At 31.2% G+C, this 20,644-nt stretch overlaps 1 protein-coding gene across 8 annotated transcripts in view; it reads left to right on the forward strand.

The window, feature by feature from the left end:
* Positions 1-20,644, forward strand: part of LOC117177307 (PAN2-PAN3 deadenylation complex subunit PAN3) — an 84,379-nt gene that overhangs the window by 1,705 nt on the left and 62,030 nt on the right. For 6 of the 8 annotated variants that reach the window (XM_033367910.1, XM_033367912.1, XM_033367913.1 and 3 more), the window contains 7 exons: positions 5,477-5,693; positions 5,859-6,113; positions 6,211-6,586; positions 9,137-9,253; positions 9,333-9,566; positions 11,891-12,173; positions 20,167-20,521. In XM_033367910.1, coding sequence (XP_033223801.1) covers positions 5,616-5,693; positions 5,859-6,113; positions 6,211-6,586; positions 9,137-9,253; positions 9,333-9,566; positions 11,891-12,173; positions 20,167-20,521 — 1,698 coding nt within the window. In that variant the 5' untranslated portion in view covers positions 5,477-5,615. Of the gene's footprint in view, positions 1-3,875; positions 3,941-5,476; positions 5,694-5,858; positions 6,114-6,210; positions 6,587-9,136; positions 9,254-9,332; positions 9,567-11,890; positions 12,174-20,166; positions 20,522-20,644 lie in introns of all 8 variants that reach the window. The other 2 variants (XM_033367911.1, XM_033367917.1) reach the window with 1 other exon arrangement.

Here is a 20,644-nt window from a genome sequence, read left to right on the forward strand (position 1 = left end):
AACGACGCTGTTGGCTATACACAGAAAATTACGATTTTTCCAAAGAGACGATGTATTTTTTGCTCAAAAAGAGGAATTTTCAATAAAATACATGAATTTCCACAAAAAGTTCATTTTTTTACCAAGTAGTTAATTTTTCAAGTCAATAGTTTAATTTTTAACTCCATAATTGTACTTGTCTACCAAAATAATTGAATTTTCAATCAAAGAATTGAACTGAAAAATAAAATAATAATTTTTGAATAAAAATGGAAATGTTACATTTTCAGTTTAAAAATTAATTTTCACCAGCAAAAAAAAAGAATGTTCTACCAGTGAAATTGAAACAAAAAATACTAATGTTTAACAAAATATTTTATTCTAGAGCCAAAAAGATCAATTAAAGAAAAAAAGATTAATTTTATACCCAAAAAGACATTTTTTCAACAAAACATATGAATTTTGTACAACATAGTTGTATTTTCCACCCAACAGCAAATAGTTGCATGTGAAAAAAAAAGTTTGCAACCAAAAATGGAATGGTTACATTTTCAGTTAAAAATAATTTTCAACAAAAAAAAACGAATTTTATATCAGTCAAACAAAATTGTTAAATCCACATCGAATGAAATGAATTTTGAAAAACCAAAATTAATTTTCTACCCAAAAAGACGAATTTTTAACAAAATATATGAATTTAGCACAAAGCGCTTGAATTTTTAAACCAACTGTTGAATTTTCAAAAAGAAAAGATCAATTTTCAACTGCAAATGTAATAATTAAATTTTCAGTTAAAAAAAGTCATTTTCAACCAAAAAAGAACCGAGTTTTTAACGAAAAAGTTAATTTTCCACCAAAGAAATGAATCTTGAGACAAAAACATAATATTTTGCCAAAGTAGTATAACCTGCGGCTAAGTTGTTGAATTTCTGAGTAAAAATATGCATTTTTAACAAAACAAAATTCGCAAACTTCCTTCAAATGTATCATCAAGAAATGTTAAACTCGTTATTTAAGTTCGTAAAGTTACTTCCACTGGCCATCCCCCTCCCCATCGACCTGTTACCATTAGGTATTTTCACTTCAATCCACAGTTAACTTCACGTCGTAGATTGTTGAGGGGAAAACAGGGACCAAATGCATGGGATTCATTTCATTGTTGCCCTATTTTGCTAATATCTTCGTAAAAGCTAATTTTTTCTATATAAGTGCATTTGAAAAATAGTTTTTATATTTTTATTATTATATAATGAAATAATAAAATGACAATGATTATTAATTACAAAGATATTACAGAAATAAAGTTTTGTTCCATGTATTTGATTGATTGTTTTTCCCCTCAGCTGTTAACAATGTGAAGTTAGCTGATGGTTGAAGTGAAAATACCTAATTCGTAGTTTTTGGTGTGGACCCCCCCCCCCCCTAAATTCGTAACGTATTTTATGGACGATTCCTTACCTTCTTTTGTTCACAGTTTCTTGGATTTAAGTAATTAAAGAATAGAGTGGAGCAAGAAGTTTTAAAGTTGAATTTTTGACAAAAGAGATTAAATTTTCACTAGAAGAGACGAATTTTTCAACAGTAGTTGAAATTCTAACTAAGAAAGATTTTTCAGTCATAAAATATGTCATCCAAAATGTTAAATTTACAAGCCAAAAAGACAAGATATAACAACAACAAAATTAATTTTCTACCAAAAGGGGAATAGTTTAATTTTTAGTTAAATAGAATTAATGTGCAACCTAAAAAGATGAAATTTCAACGAAAAATGTAGTAGTTATTATTATTCTCCAGAAAGATAGGTTTATCACGAAAATATAGAAAGATTTGTTGATGTTTTTCCACAATGCCGATATTGGATCATTGGAAAAACTTTTAAAGAATGACTGTAGCAAAGAATGTCACATTGGTGAAATAATAACATTGACATGCAGAATTAAAATGTATATTTGACATGAGCAAAAGTAACCTTTTTGTCAAATGTCAATAAAAGTTTTATATTTTCAACGCATAACAAATTAACACTTTTAATTGTTTGCATTGCATTATTTAAATTGAAAAAACTATTTTTGAGTACCAAAACTTACCCCCTCAGGTTAATTTTTGCTTCTTTAATCCGAAATTGAACCTCCTTCTTTACTTTTTGGTACAATTTAGTTGTTTTCCATATTTTCAGAGATGAATATCTTCTGAAGAGGAAAAAGTGGTTAAAAAATCGCTGTTTTAAGGGTTGGCATCTTCGTAGGATTTGATTTTCTTTACAATAAATGTAATTAATTTTATACTTGCTGATTAAACTATTTAATTAATTAATTCTATAATTTAAGTTACTTACGAAAACCTAATATTTCTAATATTTCATTTTTTTTTACATTTTCGAAGGTCAAACATGCGAATGTAATTTTTTTGTAAAAAAGTTAAATTAACCAAATATTTCAAAATCCAAATTTCGCTGTATTGAGTAATCAAATGTGCAAAATCTGGGTTGCTACAAAATCTGAAATTTCCTGACTTTTAATATATTTTAAACACTTTTTGTGATAGCAGCTATACAGAATTTTACAAGGGATCATTCAGGAATTGTGCAAGACACATTTTTTAATCAATAAAAAAGTCTGATAAAAAATGTAGTTTTGACAACAAAATGTTGAATAAAACCGTTAAATTTTCTACCAAAAAGATTAAATGCCTATACAACAATTTCTCGAGCAAAAATGGAAGATTAATTTTAAGTTTAAAAAATTTGTTTTTAATTAAACAAAAAATTTATTTTTAACCAAAGAAATAAATGTTTAAACAGAAAGATTAATTTCTACCAAAAAAGAATAATTGCTGACGAAATACATAAATTTTCAAACAAATATTTGCATTTCTAAAAGAATCTTTAACCTAATAGTTACATTTTCAACCAAAGAATCGAATTTTCAACCAAAAAATGTGAATTAGTCATGAAGAAGATTAATATTCTCCACAAAAGATAAAGTTTCAACAGAATACAGACGTTTTAAAACAATTAGTTGAGTTTTCAGCTAAAGGAGATAAACGTCCCTGCTGAAAAATTCCTATGTAGAATTCTATATAGGAACCTATATAGGATTCTACATAAGATGCTACATGTTTCACCTATAGGTGCCACCTATAGGAAAGGACATAGGATCCTATATAGGTGCTTTTATAGGACACTCCCTAATAAGGTACCTAATAGTGCCTAACTGATGGTACCTAATGGTACTTATGTCTCTAGGTGCTCCTGGAGGACCAAAAAAACTTCTGCGCAGCCGTAAATGCTATAAAATAGTACTGCGCATCTGGATATGGTCCCATGCAGAAACATGTACAGGATCCTGTATAGGATCCTACACAGGAACCTATATAGGATCCTTTATAGGATCCTATGTCATTTCATATAGGTGGCACCTATAGGTGAAACACATAGGTTCCTATGTAGGATCCTACATAGGATCCGATGTAGGTTCCTATATAGGAACCTATATAGGAGTTTTCAGTAGGGGTTCAACCATGGAATATTTAAACTTTGAGTCAAAAATAACCAACAAAAACAAATGTTAAAAAATGGTTAAATTTTGAACAAGAAACAAAGGATCTTTAAATTAAATGAATCTTGACCGAAAAAATGAGTTTTTAGGCAAATTATGTAATTCCGCTTTTAACTAAGTAGTTTAATTTCCAACCAAAAAAGGTTTTTCAGACGCTATTCAAGGAATTGCGAAAGTCTTGAAAATTTTATCAAATCATTATATTGTGAGAAAAAGTCTGGGTCCAACATCAAATTGATAGGATGATTTCAGAAGGAACTTATTTAAGTACCCGGTAAAACACGGAATACCCTTAAACCTAATGTGTCAAGTTTTCAAATAAAATTTGTCATATTGCAGGGTCAATTAAGATGTAAAGACGAGCTTACATTTCTAATGGAAGTAGCCAAAATTAACCGTTTGTGGTAAGTTTTGGTTTTCCAAAATAATTTTTTAGTTGAAAATAATGAAATAAAAATATATAAAAATCGTTATTTTTCATTTATTGTCAAAACCCCATTTTAAATATTATTGAACAATAAAATTCCTTGTACTCATGTAAAATATATAGATATAAAAAGTTACGTTATAGATTTTGCATTTTTGTCATTTTAATAATGCTCGTAAATGTTACATTTTTCATACTTTTGAACTTTTAAAGTAAATATTCCATATAAAAAATGTAATACATTTATGTGACAAATATGCCCGAAAGACGTGTGGTAAATGGAATCTTATAGAAAATTTTGAATTTAATTCTGCCTTGATGAATAGTTCATACGGAAATATGTTGAAAAATGTATTTTTAATGTTTTTTAATTATTAAAAAAAATTAAAAGTATGGTGTTTGATTATTACACACGTGGCGAGTCATATTTTGTACATGAGAAAAATAATCTAACAATTTTAAAGAATTATAAGTAAATAAAAAAAGGATGGTGTCATCCTTATTGAATTTACTGAAATAATCTCGGTATAATTGAATATTCGGTAGCGATAACGTTGGATCAACAATCGAATTATGTTTTGCTAGAATCTTTATTCAAGTGTCTATAACATAATGTTGGTAAGTGAATCCACTTAAAAAAGAATAAATAAAACAAAGAATAATTAGTGCGCGCGTAGCGCGCACAATGTTCTAGCTTTAACAAAAAAAAAGATTTTAATTTAAAATAAAAATCAGTTGAAGTTAACCAATAAAGATGCATTTTCAACCAAAAAGTTGCATTGTTAACTAAAGCAAAATGGATTTTCTACCAAGAAAGATGAATTTTCAAAATAATGCATACATTTTGAACCAAATCAATTTTCGACCTTAACAGACAAATTATTAACAAAATGAATGAATCTTCTGCTAAAAATGTTAAATATTCTACCAAAGATAAGATAGTTACATTTTCATTAAAAAAATTAATTTTCAACCAAAGAAATGAATTTTTAACTAAAGTGATCAATCTTTAACTGAAAAAATGATTTATCAACAATTTAGTTCAACTTCGATCAAATAGTTCAATTTTTTACCAACTCGTTAAATTTTCGAGCCGAAAGACTTTGTTATTTATACACGGCCCCTTTCATTCCACTACAATATGGAATACTAGAATAAAAATGGTTTTAATTGAAAAGAAAGAACTCAAATAATATAAAATAGAATGTTTTATTCATACAATAGTTTCACACATTTAACAAACCACATAAATTAATAAATTAATGTTCAGTTAATAGGTTTTTAATTTTTAGTTGTGTATTTGACCATATTTTCCATTGAAGAAAAAGTAAATATAAAATGGTATATAGTATTTTTTAAACGATGTTTATCAGTATAAATTTGTGAAATATCGTTAAATGAAAAAAATGAGTCCTTTTTTTAGACTTGTATTTAAATATACCTAATATTAAATTGAATACTATTATTATTTAACTCTTCTAATAATTCATAAAAATCCCGAAATATTTTTCAGAGGTGGACTTTCAATTTTCTGATTGTGAATAATCGAAGAATTAGAAGTGTGGAAGGTGTGCGAAAACGAGGAGGAAAAGTGTGGAGGGCGATTGTAAAAATTAATATCGGTGGCAGTAAATGCGGAAACTGGGGGAAAAATGGACCCGTCAATGTTCGCTACCTATAACTCTCAAACGAATGGAGTTCCACTGGAGTCCAAACTTGCTACCTACATGGTATCCAGTATTAAATTTTATCTATGTTTTGTTGTATTGTTTAAAAGAATTAAAGCTCTTACGAACCAATGAGGTACAATTACATGTTTTATTACTCAAATAACAAACCAAGTGTCTAATTTACCAACAAATGACTATGATACTAATTTTACCAAATGTTTTCAGAATCGCCAGAGTCCTGGAGTGACCTTGACGACTTCGGCGATGACCAAGCAGCTATCCAATCTTTCCCTTGATGCACAGAAGAAGTCACCCGCTGCGACGGAATTTGTCCCCGGAAGAAGCCTTGCCAGCAGCAACAGCAGCTCGCCGAATCTCTTCAATAATTCTTACCACTCCCAGGAAAACGTTGGAGGCACTACGTATTTTTATCTGGGGAATATATCCGATCCACTAGCTGCTGAAGATGGTTCCGAAATTGTAAGTGCAGACTTTGAACAAAAAGAAATAGACAAGAACTCGAAAATAGATATAAAGCTGCAAAGAAGGTTTTATTTTGATAGTTCTATCCTTTCAGATTGGAACGGTTGGAGCTGGCCAAGCTGGCTACGTTTACCCAGGAACTCCATCTCACCTTCAGCCCGTTAAACCGACGAAAACCCCGTCGTCTAACTCCTCATCTACCCCCTCAACTCCACCTCCTCAATCCAATCCCAGTTACTTTGTTAGTGAGAGCCTTCGAGTGGATATACTTCACAAGAATGCGTTGACCTTGGAGCAGCCAGATGTAGTTCGGTATCCGGATTTGCCGAACGAGGTCGACAGCTACCACGAATTGTGTCCCTTGGAAACAATTCACAAACCTGCATCCACAGTTCTTGGCTACCAAACTTCCACCTACAAAGCTACCAGCATCAAGACTGGAACTCGATACTGTTTACGTCGAGTACATGGTAATCATTCAAAGGAATTCCAATTCAGGACAAATTTAAAGAGAGCAAATACTAAATATTTCGTCATTTTTTATTCTATTGTACTAAAATTAATGTTAACCCTTTGTCCACATGCTGAATTTCACATGCGTGGTCCGCATCGTGGGTCCTTCATGTCCATGAGGTTTTTTTCAATGTTATTTTTATCATTAAAATCTTGCAAAATTCAGTTACTCTTCTGATTCTATAGAATAAATTGCGAGATACTATTTTTCTATTGGCAACTTTATATTTTTTAAACAATTAATTATTCAAACACATGTTTTGAAAAAATGGAAAATTACTGTGCCATAAAAGACCGACTATGCAGGCGAAGGGTTCAAAGTCTTTTCATATTTTATTATATTCAATTTGTCGATAATGACGATAATATAAGTACTCAAGGTTTTTGACTAACCTGGAATACCTGGAATGGTCAAAGAATTTTTATATACCTGGAAAACAGTGGGAATGTCAGGGGAATTTTTTTTTAAGTCATGTAATTTTTTCGACAGCGTGCTTTATTTTTTTAATTGGAATATTAAATTGAATAACTCTGATGTTTTATTTGTAAAAGTAGCTTTATATTAATTTATTCAAGTATTTTGTTGAAAATTCGTATTCCTTTTTTCCTGAAATCAATTTTTCTAACTGAAAATTCAACTATTCTATTTTTGGATAAAAATTGTACGGTTTTAGTTGAAAATTCATTTATTTTTTTGAAAATACTGTTTCGTTAAAAATTAATTTTGCGTTGTTAAAGATTCAGCATTTTAATTGCAAATTCATCTCCTTGGCCAAAAAGTAAACTATTTTGTTGAAAATTTATCTTTTCGATGGCTGAACATTATATTTTTCACTGAAAATGTAACTATTCCAGTTGCAATTTGAACTCTTTTGTTGAAAATTTGTTGGTTGTTGAGATTAGATTTTTTAGTTGAAAATTTGGACTTTTTTGATAGAAATTAATCTTCTGGGCTGAAAATTAATCTTTTTCTTGGAAATTTAATGATTTAAAATTAATGTATTTTCTATCAAATTCGTTTTCTTTGATAAACATTAATCTTCTTTGTTGAAAATTTACCTTTTTAGTTTCAATTCAACTATTCCAGTTCCAGATTGATCATTTCATTAAAAAATTCTTCTAATCAATCTTTTTATATTATGAGTTTGACTACTTATATCTTTTTGGTTCAAAATAAGACTAATTGGTTTAAAATTGAACTCTTTTCTCAAAAATTAATCTTTTTCTTTAAAATTCATCTATTTCGGGTAAAGACTCATCATTTTAGTTGGAAATTGATTAGTTTGGTTGAAAATTGGTTTTTTTTTAGTTGAAAATTTAACTTTTGTTGAAAATTCAATTTTTTTTTAAATCGTCTTTCTTGGTAGAAAATTATTCTTCCTGTTTGAAAAACAATCGTCTTGTTTGAAAAGAAAATTCATTTTTTGTTCAAAAATTCAAGTATTGCTATTAAATATTGATCATTTTAGTTATTAATTAATCTTTTTGGTCGAAAATATAACTACTTTGTTAAAAGTGAAATTAGATTTGTTCACAAAAAATGTCTGTTTTTTTTTCTGGTGTGCAAAAATAATTTTTACTATTCCATTTTTGATTGAAACATGATATTTTTTGAATAAAAAATCAGCTATTTGTTTGAAAAATGTTATATTTTTGAAAATTAAACTGTTTGGTTGAGAAGTAATGTATTTTTCTGAAAAACCGTCTTTTTCGTAGAAAATTAATTTTTTTGGTTGAAAATTCAACTGTTTGGTTAAAAATTCATCCATCTTTTTGAAAATCCAAATTTCAACTTCAAAATTTAGGAATTTGAAGCAGTTTAAATTTAATAATATAATAATTTAATTTAATATGGCACCCACATTATTTTATCTAAATATACACTGAATTTTAAGTATAAGTAGATGAGATAAAAATTTGTTTGAATTATTATTCAAATTCATCGACTTGAGATACACATTTAAGGAATGATTAATTATGTTTTTAATATTATTTAGTTATTTAATTAATCTATCGTACTAAAATGTTTTACAAAATCTTGTCCTATTAATTGAAGTCCTAGAAACTAAAACAAAAATATTGTTTTTAATAAACTCACCTATAATTATACCGGGAAAAAACAAGATACCTGGAAAAAACATGGAATTGTTAGGTAATTTTTCTACGATTTGAGTAGACACCCTGGCATGCTGTTTTCAATTTTTCTTTCTCATTTGAAATCTTTAAAGTCTCTAAAATCTTGAAATCCGGTCTACACTCAAACTCGTAACTTAGCATTTGTCTGAAATTGTAACAAGGGATTTTAAACAGGGCATTTTTGAAGAGATATGTTTAGTTCTGAATTTAAAAATGGAATTTTCTAACAGAATTATTATAATTCCGACTTTGAAAAGAATGAGAATTCGGAGTTTATCCAGGAAATTATACAAAAGAATTATAGTTCTGAGTTATACCTGTATGTAAGAAATAAAATTGACACTGTTTTTTTAATAATAATTGAATTTCAGATTTCAGATTGGGCAATACAAAATGTATGGTACTTGTGGATATGTGGAAAAGACTGGCACATACAAATTTGGTACAGTTACGAGAGGTGTTCACCACAAAGGCATTTGGCGATCATTGTCAGTATCTGGCTAAATTTTTAAAGATAGTTTTCTTTAATTTATTAAAGAAATTTAATTAGTTATATTATTATTGCAGCCATGGTGTTTGTTTATGACTACCATCCGGGTGCGGAAACTTTACTGACGAAACACTTCTCTTCGACTGAGTTGAATGGATACACGGACCCATTTTCTTCTGACCCTAACAGTCCTAGATCCTTCAGTCACTCAAAAAACGTGAGACAGCAGCATAACAATATGCTTCCTGAAAGTGTTATCTGGAGTTACATCATTCAACTTACGGCAGCACTTCGCGTTATTCACGCAGCAGGTAATGTGTGGTTACCAGAAATAATAATATAATATAAGATATAATAGGATTTTAAATTAATGGAATTTTTTTCTATTTAGAATCTTACATAATATGTAGGGTGAAAACTTCATTTTCAAAAATTCCCTAATTTTTCCTTGACCGAATTTTCATTTTCTCTGACAATAAAATATCAGCATTTTAATCTTGTAATATTTTTAATATAGGATCTTTTATAAACTAAATACAAAAAAAAAACAGTTCATATACAAATTAAAAAAATTTTAATTGATTCCAAACAAAAAAATACTTTTTAACCGTAAAACATAAATTTTTAACGAAATACTTCAATTTTCAACAGATAAATTGAATTTTCATAAAAAAAATATTAATTCTTCATAGAAAAGTGTAATAATTGGCATTTCAACCGAAAATATTAAATTTCATGGAAAAAAATTAATTTTAAAACAAAATAAAAACGAATTTTTAACGAATAAAGGTTGTACGGATATCAAAAAATGACCGAAATTGACGAGCCAGCAAGCCAAAAGTCTAATTTTGTGTACAAAAATTAAATTTTCAACCGAAGAGATAAATCTTCATTAAAAAAATCAACAAAGTTTAATTTTTACCCACGCAGTTTAGTTTTCAATTAAAAAATTATCAGTTTTCAATAAAAAAGTTTGGATTTGAACCAAAGAGATGCATTTTTAACTAAAATATGAATTTTCAAGAAAAAACTGATTTCTTAAAAAAGTTGTTCACCAAAATTTTCAAATAAACAGTTGCATTTTTATCCAAGAAAAATGAAATCTCATCCAAAAAAGATTTCACTTGACCTTTCAACAGCATAATATGAATTTAAAAGAAAAAGTAAATTTTATACGAAAATAATTGAATTTTCAACCTGAAAAAATAAATTCTCAACCAAACGGATGACTTTAACAAAATTGTAGAATTTCCAAACAAATAATACAACTTAGAACGAAAATAGATGAATTTTTAAATTAAAAAAATACATTTTCAACAAGAAAAAATAATTTAATTTTCATCTAAAATAGAGGCAAATTTTCAACAACAAAAATAGTTGAATTTTCATCAAAAAAAAATTTAATTTGACTTTTAAACACTAAAATATGAATTTGTATCAAAAAGTAAATTTTCAACCCCCCAAAAAATGAAATTTCAACAAAACTGTCGAACTTTCAATCAAAACGGATTCAGCTTTTAAACAAATAATAAAATTTAGAACTAAAAAGATAATCTTCAAGAGGAATCTACTGCAAAAAGATATAAAAATATAAAAACGAGGAAAATAAATTACTAAGAAGAATATTATTTTAGGGTGACCGCAAATCTTTATTTTTAAAATTCTCTAATTTTTCCCTGATCAATTTTTAATTTTCCTTGGACGTCAATAAAACAATTTCAAATTAAAGTTGGAAATTTTCTCATTTTTTCTGCTTAGAAGTTATTTAAAGTTATATAAATTCCCTGACTCTTGCAAGATCTTTTTTTAATCCATGAGCTTTCCCTGAACAATAAAATTCCCTGACATTTTTAAAACTCACCAGGTTTCTTTTGCGCGTAAAGTTAAATTTATATTGATTTTCTCTACAATTACTGCGACTTATTTTTTTCTATTCGCGAAGTTCCAAAAATTACGTACATGAATGACTTCCGTAACAAAATGTAACAAAATAATTCGTATTTTGTTGATTATAGAATATATAAAAAGATTTCAAGGCACGTTTTGTACGGCTGTACTCATTATTTTATAGATTGTAATAAACAGATTTTAATATTGTAAATAATTTTATAAGCTTTCAATTTCTTCCCCGCTTAACTTGAAAATTGTATGTTGAGGCTGTATACCAGTTGGGGTCGAGGGTAACTTGTAAAATATCATCCAATTTTAAAGTAAACTTAGAAGTAGCGTTTTTAGTATTTCTAAAAAGTGAATAATTTCTTAACAATTTATATTACTCAAGCAACCATTAAAATACAACAGTACTTATAATTATTTTCGAGTTGACATTACTGGAGTTACTGGACATGACATATTCTAGATTTCATGTGACGATTTTTTTGCGTACAAAATTAAGAATTTATTTATGATTCTGTTTTCATTTAAAATTATTGGCCAATAAAAAATGCAATTGCTCATTTTTCTACATATATAACAAATGATTAATTTAATATTTCATTTTAAAAAATGTCCTGGAAAAATTTGATTTCTTGACCTGGAAAACTAGGAAAAGACCTTGAATAGTGTTCCAGAAACATGTTGTACGATGTTGAATTATTAAAGATTTTTTAGGATTAAATAAAAATGAAATTTGCAGGTCTTGCATATAGATGCCTGGATCCCACCAAAGTTTTACTTACCTCCCGAACTCGTCTCCGACTGAGTTGTGTGGCAGTCCCAGATGTGGTGACATTGGACGGAAACGCAACGAATCCCTTGAGTGTCATCCCACATTTTCAACAAGAAGACCTAATATCCCTAGGGAAGTTGGTGCTGGCCCTGGCATGTCGTAGTCTTCTTGCCGTCCATCGAGATAATATGCAAGCGTCTCTGGAGCTCGTTTCACGTTCCTACTCCACCGATCTTCGAAACCTCATTATGTTTGTATCTTCTTTCTTTCCTTCTTACTTGCTTTATAAATTTCTTCAGTTTTCCTGAATACACGTCCGACTGAAAGTTTGATTACATTGAAAACCTGGAAACCCTGTAATTCTCAGGGAATTTGTATATACCTGGAAAAACCTGGAAATCTGAGGGAATTGTTTTTAAAGACAGGAAATTTTTTCGCGAGCGTGCTTAAGGGGGCCACCCCATCTAGAGCATAAAAAAAATGGTTCTTGACGATTTTTTTGGATAAAATAACAAGACAGGTCAATCATCTATTGCATATATTAAAAGACACGTTTGGTGTATGAGAAAAAAATTTTTGCACAAAAAAAATTGAAAATGGTAGATTTATCAAGGGTCCCGCGTAACATTACACCGCAGAGGACTTAAAAGGTGTGTACAATGCAGTCCAAAGTTTTTATCTAAAACAAAAGACCAAAATTTCGAATTAACCGGCTAGATTTTCTCAATTGAGTGAACCTAAGAAACTTAATAAAACTCAAAAATTAAGCAATGAAGTCATGTTTTAAAAGAAAAGTTTTTATTTTTACGTAATTTTGTTCTACTATATATGGGTTAAAAACTGTATGGAAAAGATTGTTTAATGAATTTTATAGGACGTTTGGAAACGTCTAGATGGAGTGACCCCCTTAATTTCTTGTTTAAGCTGCATTATAAAATTCAATAGCGTTGATTCTTTATTTATAAAAGTAGCTTTATATTACTGTATTTAACTATATTGTTAAAAATTCGTTGCTTTATTCTTTGGTTTGAAATTAATTTTTTTAACTGAAAATGCGAAGATTCTATTTTTGGTTAAAAACTGATCGTCTTGAGTTGAAAATTTAAGTATCTCGTTGAAATTGCATGTATTTTGCTGAAAATTTATAAGTTTGTTTGCAATATTTTCTCTCTCTTGAGAAAAAAAATCTTTTTTAGTTAAAAATTCAACACATGTTGAAAAGTAGTACTTTTGATGAATTAAACAGTTTTTAATTATTTAAATTAAAGTCTTTTTTCTTGAAATATCAACTAATACGATTTAACTTAGAATTCATTTTTTCCTGGAATCAAAGTTTTATAACTTGGTTAAAAGTTAAACCCTTTTGTTTAAAATTAATTTTTTGTGTTCAAGTTTTATCATTTTATTGTAATTGAAAATGCATTTTTTTTTATTGAAAATTGGGCTGGTTTGTCGGACTATAGAATATATAAAAAGATTTCAAGGCACGTTTTGTGCGGCTGTACTCATTATTTTATAGATTGTAATAAACAGATTTTAATATTGTAAATAATTTTATAAGCTTTCAATTTCTTCCCCGCTTAACGGGGACATTTGTTTTTTCTTTGGCTCAAAATTATTCTTGTTTGCTGAGAATTTCATTATTATTACAGTTAAAACTTTAAGTATTTTGTTGAAAATTGTTTTTTTTTTTAATTATATTTTTTTAACTGAAAAAAGTAATTATTCTAGTTGAATATTCCATCACTTTGGTTAAACATTCATCTTTTCGGTTTAAAATTCCACGATTCCAGTAGAATATTCATCATTTTAGTTAAAAATTTATTAGTTTGGTTGAAAATTAAATTTTTTAATCTGAAAATTTAACTATCGTATTTTTGTTTAAAAATTGGTCTTTTAGTTCAAAATTCAACTACTTGCTTGAAAATTTGTCCTTTTTATTACAAAGTTGAACTATTTGGTTGAAAAATCGTTTTTTGGTAAAAATTTAATCTTCTCTTTTGAAAATTCATGTTTTTGGTAGAAAATTCCACTATTCCAGAGAAAAATTCATTGTTTTAGTTAAAAGCTCATCCGTTTGCTTAAAAATAACTTTTTTAAGCTTAAAATGTATCTATTCAATTGTCATTTTTAATTGAAAATTCGTGTATTTTGTTGAAAAATCGTCTGTTTTTTTAGAAAATTAAGTTTCTTGTTTGAAAATTCATCTTCTGCTTAAAAATTCAAGTATTTGTATTAAATATTTATAATTTTATTTATAATTTGATATTTTTTGTTGAAAAATGAGACAACTTGATTGGAAGTTAAACTCTTTTGTTTAAAATTTATCCTTTTGGTTCGAAATTAATATATTGCAACTAAAAATCCACCACTTTGGTTACAAATGTTTTTTTTATATTGTGAAAAATAATTATTTTCACTGAAAATTTATCGATTCAATTTTTGGTTGAACACTGATTTTTTTAGTTCGAAATTCAACTATTTGGTTGAAAATTGATCTTTTTTATTTCAAATGTAACTACTTAGTACTTCAGAGACAAATGCAAAAAAAGGAATTGTTACTCTTTCAGTAATATTTAATTATTTAATTATTCGATAGTTCATTGGTGTATTGAATCCTTAAAAACTGAAAAAACATGGCAAATTGAAAAATTTTAAATGATAAGGTTCCCAATTTAATTTTAACATTAATCATTTTAGATAGAAAACTCATACAATGTGTAACAATTTCAATTCGTTCTAAATTTTCGAATGTTACATTATACCAATTTAATGATTGGAAATTAAAGCATTCAGTATTCAATAAATGAAAATGTAATCCATTAAAAGATTTTAAAAAACTAAGAGATTTGAAAATCGTAAAAATGTCCGAGTCGAAATATTTATAATTTAATGATTTGATTGTAAATAAGAATTTAAAACTGAAATTCTTCTAAAATCGAGATACCGTTTATTTTGAAGTTTAAACTTTTTTTCTAAATTTGTGTATGTAACCTACAAAGCTTGAAATAAAGCTTGATGCATTCCTAATGAAAGTGCAGTGAATTTTAAGCATTCTTATATAAAGAATTACAAAATAAATAATTTAGAAGTGCTCTCAATTTTTAATGCTTTCAGTTTCACAGCTTTTAGATTTCGTTATTATTTTAATTAAATTGTCTTTAAATTAACAGATTTGCAGTTTGGTCTATTCTTTAGTTTAAATATTTTTTGCATAAATTTCCAATTTTGATGTTCGAGATTCAACCATTTTCAATTTTACATTATGTAATATTTTTTAATTGATTTGAAAGCTAGAAAAATAATATGCCTGAGGCATTTCAAGCTAAATGCTTTAAATTCTGTAAACGAATATTGGGAGAAGGCACAGTTGGCAACATTTTACGATTATATATTTAAAGTTAAAATCATTACAGATACTTTTTTGATGTTAGTTTTGCAAACCAATTAAAAATATAAAAATTATTCGATGCTAATTTTTGTTCATCTAGTCAATTTAGTGATCAGATTAGTTAGATTATTTCTCGTTTTTCTAAAAAACTTTACTAGTAGATCATCGAAAATAACATTGAATAATTTAAAGGTCACCTACTATTGAACAATTTTAAATTCAAACATTAAAAATGATCAATGTCTAAATTTAAATTCCTAATAATAAACAAAATTCGAATTAATTGCAGCATTCGAGATTGATTAATTTCAGATTTAATTCTGCGGAATTAAATTGTTTAATATTTAAAGTTATGAACTTTTGAACCTTTGAAAATAGTTTTTACATCCCATATTAGAATTTCAACTTGCTAATTAGAACATTTCATTAACTTTGAATTGTTAATATTTCACCAATTTGAGCTTTAAGTGAATAATATTGATAATATTTTCAAAAATAAACGTTTCAAATTTGATAAGATCGGGATTGAGCTTGAAATTAGATTTTAAAAAACTTTATACATGTGAATTCTGAAAAATTTTTAAGTAAATATTATTAATAGTGTAAGATCAACCATTTTTTATTGTAATCGTGAAAACGTAACTAATTTCAAGTTAAATATAGGAAACCGCTTATGTAATAAAAAATTTTTTAAGTTGAAAAAAATGAAGTCAAAGAGAACGGCAAGTACCCTGAAATAAGAGATTCGCAGACTACAGTATTCGAGAGTCATTCTACACCATAAAAAACCAAATTTCCTCATTTTCATATTGTTTAACAGCCAATAAAAGAATAAGAATATGCCATAGCAAGTTTTTACTACAATTCTACATGCTAAGAGCTGAATTTTGAGTCATCCTCGGAGCAAGTCTGAAAAAAAATTCCTCATTTTTTTTAAACGCTGATATAAAAAAAGAAGTATATAAGATAGTACATGTTATTTTTTATCGCAATTCTGCACGTCAAAAGCTTCAACTTGCGCCATCCCTGAAGAACTTAGGACTAAAAGTTAAGCTGTATGTAAACTTGGGGTCCGAAAAGCCAAATTTCTTAATTTTTTTTAGTTTTTAACCACAGGTAAAAAAGCCATACTTCTGACCGCAGTAAAATTTTCTCTAATCAAATCATAATTCATTATTGAATTATTATTTATTACGAAATTAAACTAGTTGTTTGAAAATGTATGTACTTTGTGAAGAATTCGCATATTTTGTAAAAAATTAATCTATATGGTTGGAAATTAATCTTTTTGATATAAAATTTAACTATTCCAGTTGAACATTCCTAATTTTAATTAAAGATTCATCAGTTTGGTTGAATATTAATTCCTTCTACAAAAAATTTAAATCTACATTTTTGGTTGCAAATTAATCTTTTCTTCTTCAGAATTCAACAAGTTGCATGAAAATTTGTTTGTTTGTTTCTTTTCCCGCCAAACTCCATTGCCTTATAGGCGCACTAGAGCAAGGCCATAATTTCAGATTGTAGAACTGTTGCGTAGGACCCCATCGCAATTGCGATCTGTAAACCAGTTGTGTCCGTCACCGGGCAGGCGTGCCTCACCGTTCCACATAAGTGTCTCCGGTTTCAAGCCCCAGCTTTTTCCTATGGCTCTTCTACAGAGCCAAAGAGTCGCTACTAGCTTCTTGCACTTGTTTTCCAAGTGCTCGTTCCATGACAGCTTCTTATCCAGGGTGACTCCTAGATATTTGGCTTGCCCTTTGATTTCGAGTTTTTGTCTCCCCAGTTTCAACATACCCATAGTTCCCCACTTGTACCTTCTGGTGAACACAACTGCATCCGTCTTACTCGGATTGACTGATAATCCAGTCCCTTTACACCATGAATCAACTATTCTTAGTGCCTGCTCTTCGAGTTTCGAGTTTCACCAGCGTGTCTCTCCAGCCTTTCGGTCTTTCGAAGGCCGACAATTACTTTCATAAGTGGATTTGATGGCTTCCGTGAAAAACTCGGCTGCCATTTCCAGGGTATCCACGTCTCTAATTGACCTGGGCGTCCCTGAGAGTGCACTTCTTAACTCTGTGGAAAACTGACCCCAGTCCGTTCTTCTTGGATTCCTGACCCATTTAGGGCCGGTGGACACAGCGGATTCCAACTCGAACTCTATCAGTGAGTGATCTGAGAGAGTGGGTTCGTCTGAGACTCTTCACTTGATGTTATCTGTAAAACTGCCGGTACAGAGAGTGATGTCAATGACTTCCTCCAATAGAAGAGGAAGACCCCTTACCTTGCAGTATTCCACCAGTGTACGTACCTCCACTGGTGCATTGGTATTGCTGTCATATGGAAAGTAAGCCGATCCCATGACAATCCTTCCTATTCCTTTAAGATCCGTGACTATCACCATCAGGTTTCTGGAACATAGCTCAAGCAGCTGGACAACGTTGACTCCCTTCGCCAGTATGCATACCCTTGGATTGGCTGCCCTAGGGTTCCTGTAACAAAAACCAGCCCCCCCCCCCCCTAAGCCCCTGATGGTATCTCGAACTAGCTAGGGTTCCTGGATTAGTGAGATACCTGTGTGCCTCACAGCCGTGCCCCTCTGCAAAACTGCAGAGGCGCCTTTGCTGTGATGCAAGTTAATCTGGGTAATGGTTAGACCAGGAGCAGTCATTTAGTTCTGGCCCCGATCTTCCTGTTCGCCGACAGGCCTCTCCCGCGCCTGACTGGCCACTTTTAAGTTGACCTGTCCGTAAAGGTAGAAGGGCTTGTTACTGAGGGCCGCACGGGTCCTCGTCTGTGACTCAGGAATTTGCACAACTGGGATATGTTTAAATTCTCCAGCTGCGTCCTCTTCCTGAGGCCTATTGTGCCTGATGCACCGACAGGACGCTGTCTTAAGTGACGGGTTGAATTTCTCCAGCCGACCGAGAACCACCTGCGGGTCCGTCAGTTTACTTGGGAACCACGCTGTTGCCTTATCCATCTTCTGGAGCAACTCAACCCCACCCACCTTAAGAGATGCGCCTTCCCAAGGTCTTGTCTCAGCCAAAAACTTGTGCAGCCAAGCCTTGGCCGCTGGGTCCGCTGCCACAAATACAAAGACCCTTCCCCTGCAGAAATGGGTCTTGAATTTAGGCCACTGATCTGGGGACACTCTCTCGAACGCCCTCCAGGTAGCCTTCCTGAGAAGCTCTAGCTGCTCCGCAGTGAGCAACGAGTCCGGGTAGCTCGTATCCGTCACCACCACGGTCAGAGGGTCAGTCCTTTGAGCGACCGTCAGTCCAAACCCAACGACTCCGTGTTCGTCGGCTGTTGGACCGCCTTGTGCCTTTAAAAGGCTGGCCCAACCCCCGGCGGGGTGTCCTCTGAGCCCCTCCCTCGCTTTTGAGCCTCAGTGCTGGTTATCGACGTTGTGGTCGTCGATATACCAGGTACTGCAGCGGCTCTACTGGCCTGCTGCGCTTGCCTCCTCAGTCTCCTTTTCAGGGAACCGCTGATGCGTTTTTTCTTAACGGGGGGCTGATTGGCCACTCCCGTTTCCATAGCCTCACTCAGAGGGGCCGTCACACCCTCAGCTCCCGAAAGAGTTGGGGGCACAGCCGCTGCCTGAGTGAGGCTTGCCGGAGAGACAGGTCGGGGTGAAAGGGTTATGCTAGACCCGCTAGGACCTAGCCCCTTTCCCCCCTCCGCCAACTCCCTTCCTCCTTCTTCTTCTTGTGATTTTGCGTGTTCCATTTTGGTTCCCACGAGTATCTAGGGAAATAAAAGATGCGCCCCTGCAGAGCCCCGTATGCACTCTATCCCCCCCCCCCCGATCACTCTACACCCATGGCTTAGGAGGGTGGTCACATTCAGTGAGAAATTCAATGAATACTCGTTCGCAGGCCACCATACAAACGGAGGGCTGTTTCTTGGTCGCAGTGCGGGCCGCAGGTTATTCCCGTGCCGACTCCAGAGATTGGAGATCGGTCCGGGAGGGACCTCAACCCAGGGATCCAGGAAGCCCATGTTAGCTAGGCTTTTCACCCTCCTATCATACTACAATCATGCATACCAGGAGAGCCCGTTTATAGGGATCCTTTTCAAAACACCCAGGAGAGCCCGTTTATAGGGGTCCTTTCATCCATATCCATACTCATGCAGGCCGAGGTCCATTTGACTCCTATGTCCCACAACCTTAAGCCACCCCACCAACTACAAGGTCTTGCAGCCCCTAGAGGAGGAAATATTAATAATTTTAGTTGAAAATTTATCTTATTATTAAAAATTAATTTGTTTGAAAATTGAACTATTTCAGTTGAAAATTGAACTATTTTTTTTGAAAATCCGTTTTTTTTGTTTCTTCAAAATTGATTTTTTTAAATAAAAGTTTAACTATACCATTTTTTCTTGGAAATTTATATTTTGTTAGTCGAAAATCTAAGTTTTTGTTTCAAAGTTAATTTATTTTGCAATTTTTTATGTTAAAGGGTCTTTAGAATGAACGCAATGAATTAAAATAAATGCTTCCGTTTAGCGGCAAGTATGAATGTGTTACTTTTAGTTGACCGGGAAAATTGAAATACTTGACCGGGAAAAACAACGGATGGTTAATGTAGTTATGCCAAATTTCAACTCTCTAGCACAAAAATGGCAGAAGCTAGGAATGACGAGACTTTCGGGTGTAACCTACGAAATCATAAAAATGAACTAAATTTATCGGCACCCTGTAATCATCAGTTTTAAATTTCTATTAATTTACGACCCTATTTCAGCATCTCGCATGGAAATTTGACTCTTGAAAAAATAAGTCTACAGCAATTTTAAACTAGTGAACAATATAATAAAATAATATGTACAAAATGTATAGGTACTTGCTCGCGAATCAAACTCGAAAGACTGTCACGGATTTGATGCCTATGATTGGAGCGAGATTTTATACGCAACTGGATGCAGCTCAGCTTCGTTCTGATGTGGTTGAGAATGAACTTTCCAAGGAACTAGAAAACGGAAGACTGTTTAAATTGCTCGTGAAACTGGCGACGATTAACGAGAGACCTGAATTTAACATGGAACCAACGTGGGCTGAAACTGGAGATCGATACATGCTCAAATTGTTCAGGGACTATGTTTTTCACCAAGTCACTGGTGACGGAAGACCTTGGCTGGATATGGCTCATGTCGTTTCTTGCTTGAATAAACTTGACTCAGGATCTCATGATAAGGTATTTTTATATTGACGCTATTTGAACCTTTTTTTAGCGATGTCACTATTTTGATACTGTTTAGAAAATATTGCCGATAAGGGATCGTCCATAAACTACGTTACCACTTTAGGGGGGGGGGGG

This window comes from Belonocnema kinseyi, chromosome 7 (assembly GCF_010883055.1).
Source record: "Belonocnema kinseyi isolate 2016_QV_RU_SX_M_011 chromosome 7, B_treatae_v1, whole genome shotgun sequence".
NCBI classification, from domain to species: Eukaryota; Metazoa; Arthropoda; class Insecta; order Hymenoptera; family Cynipidae; genus Belonocnema; species Belonocnema kinseyi.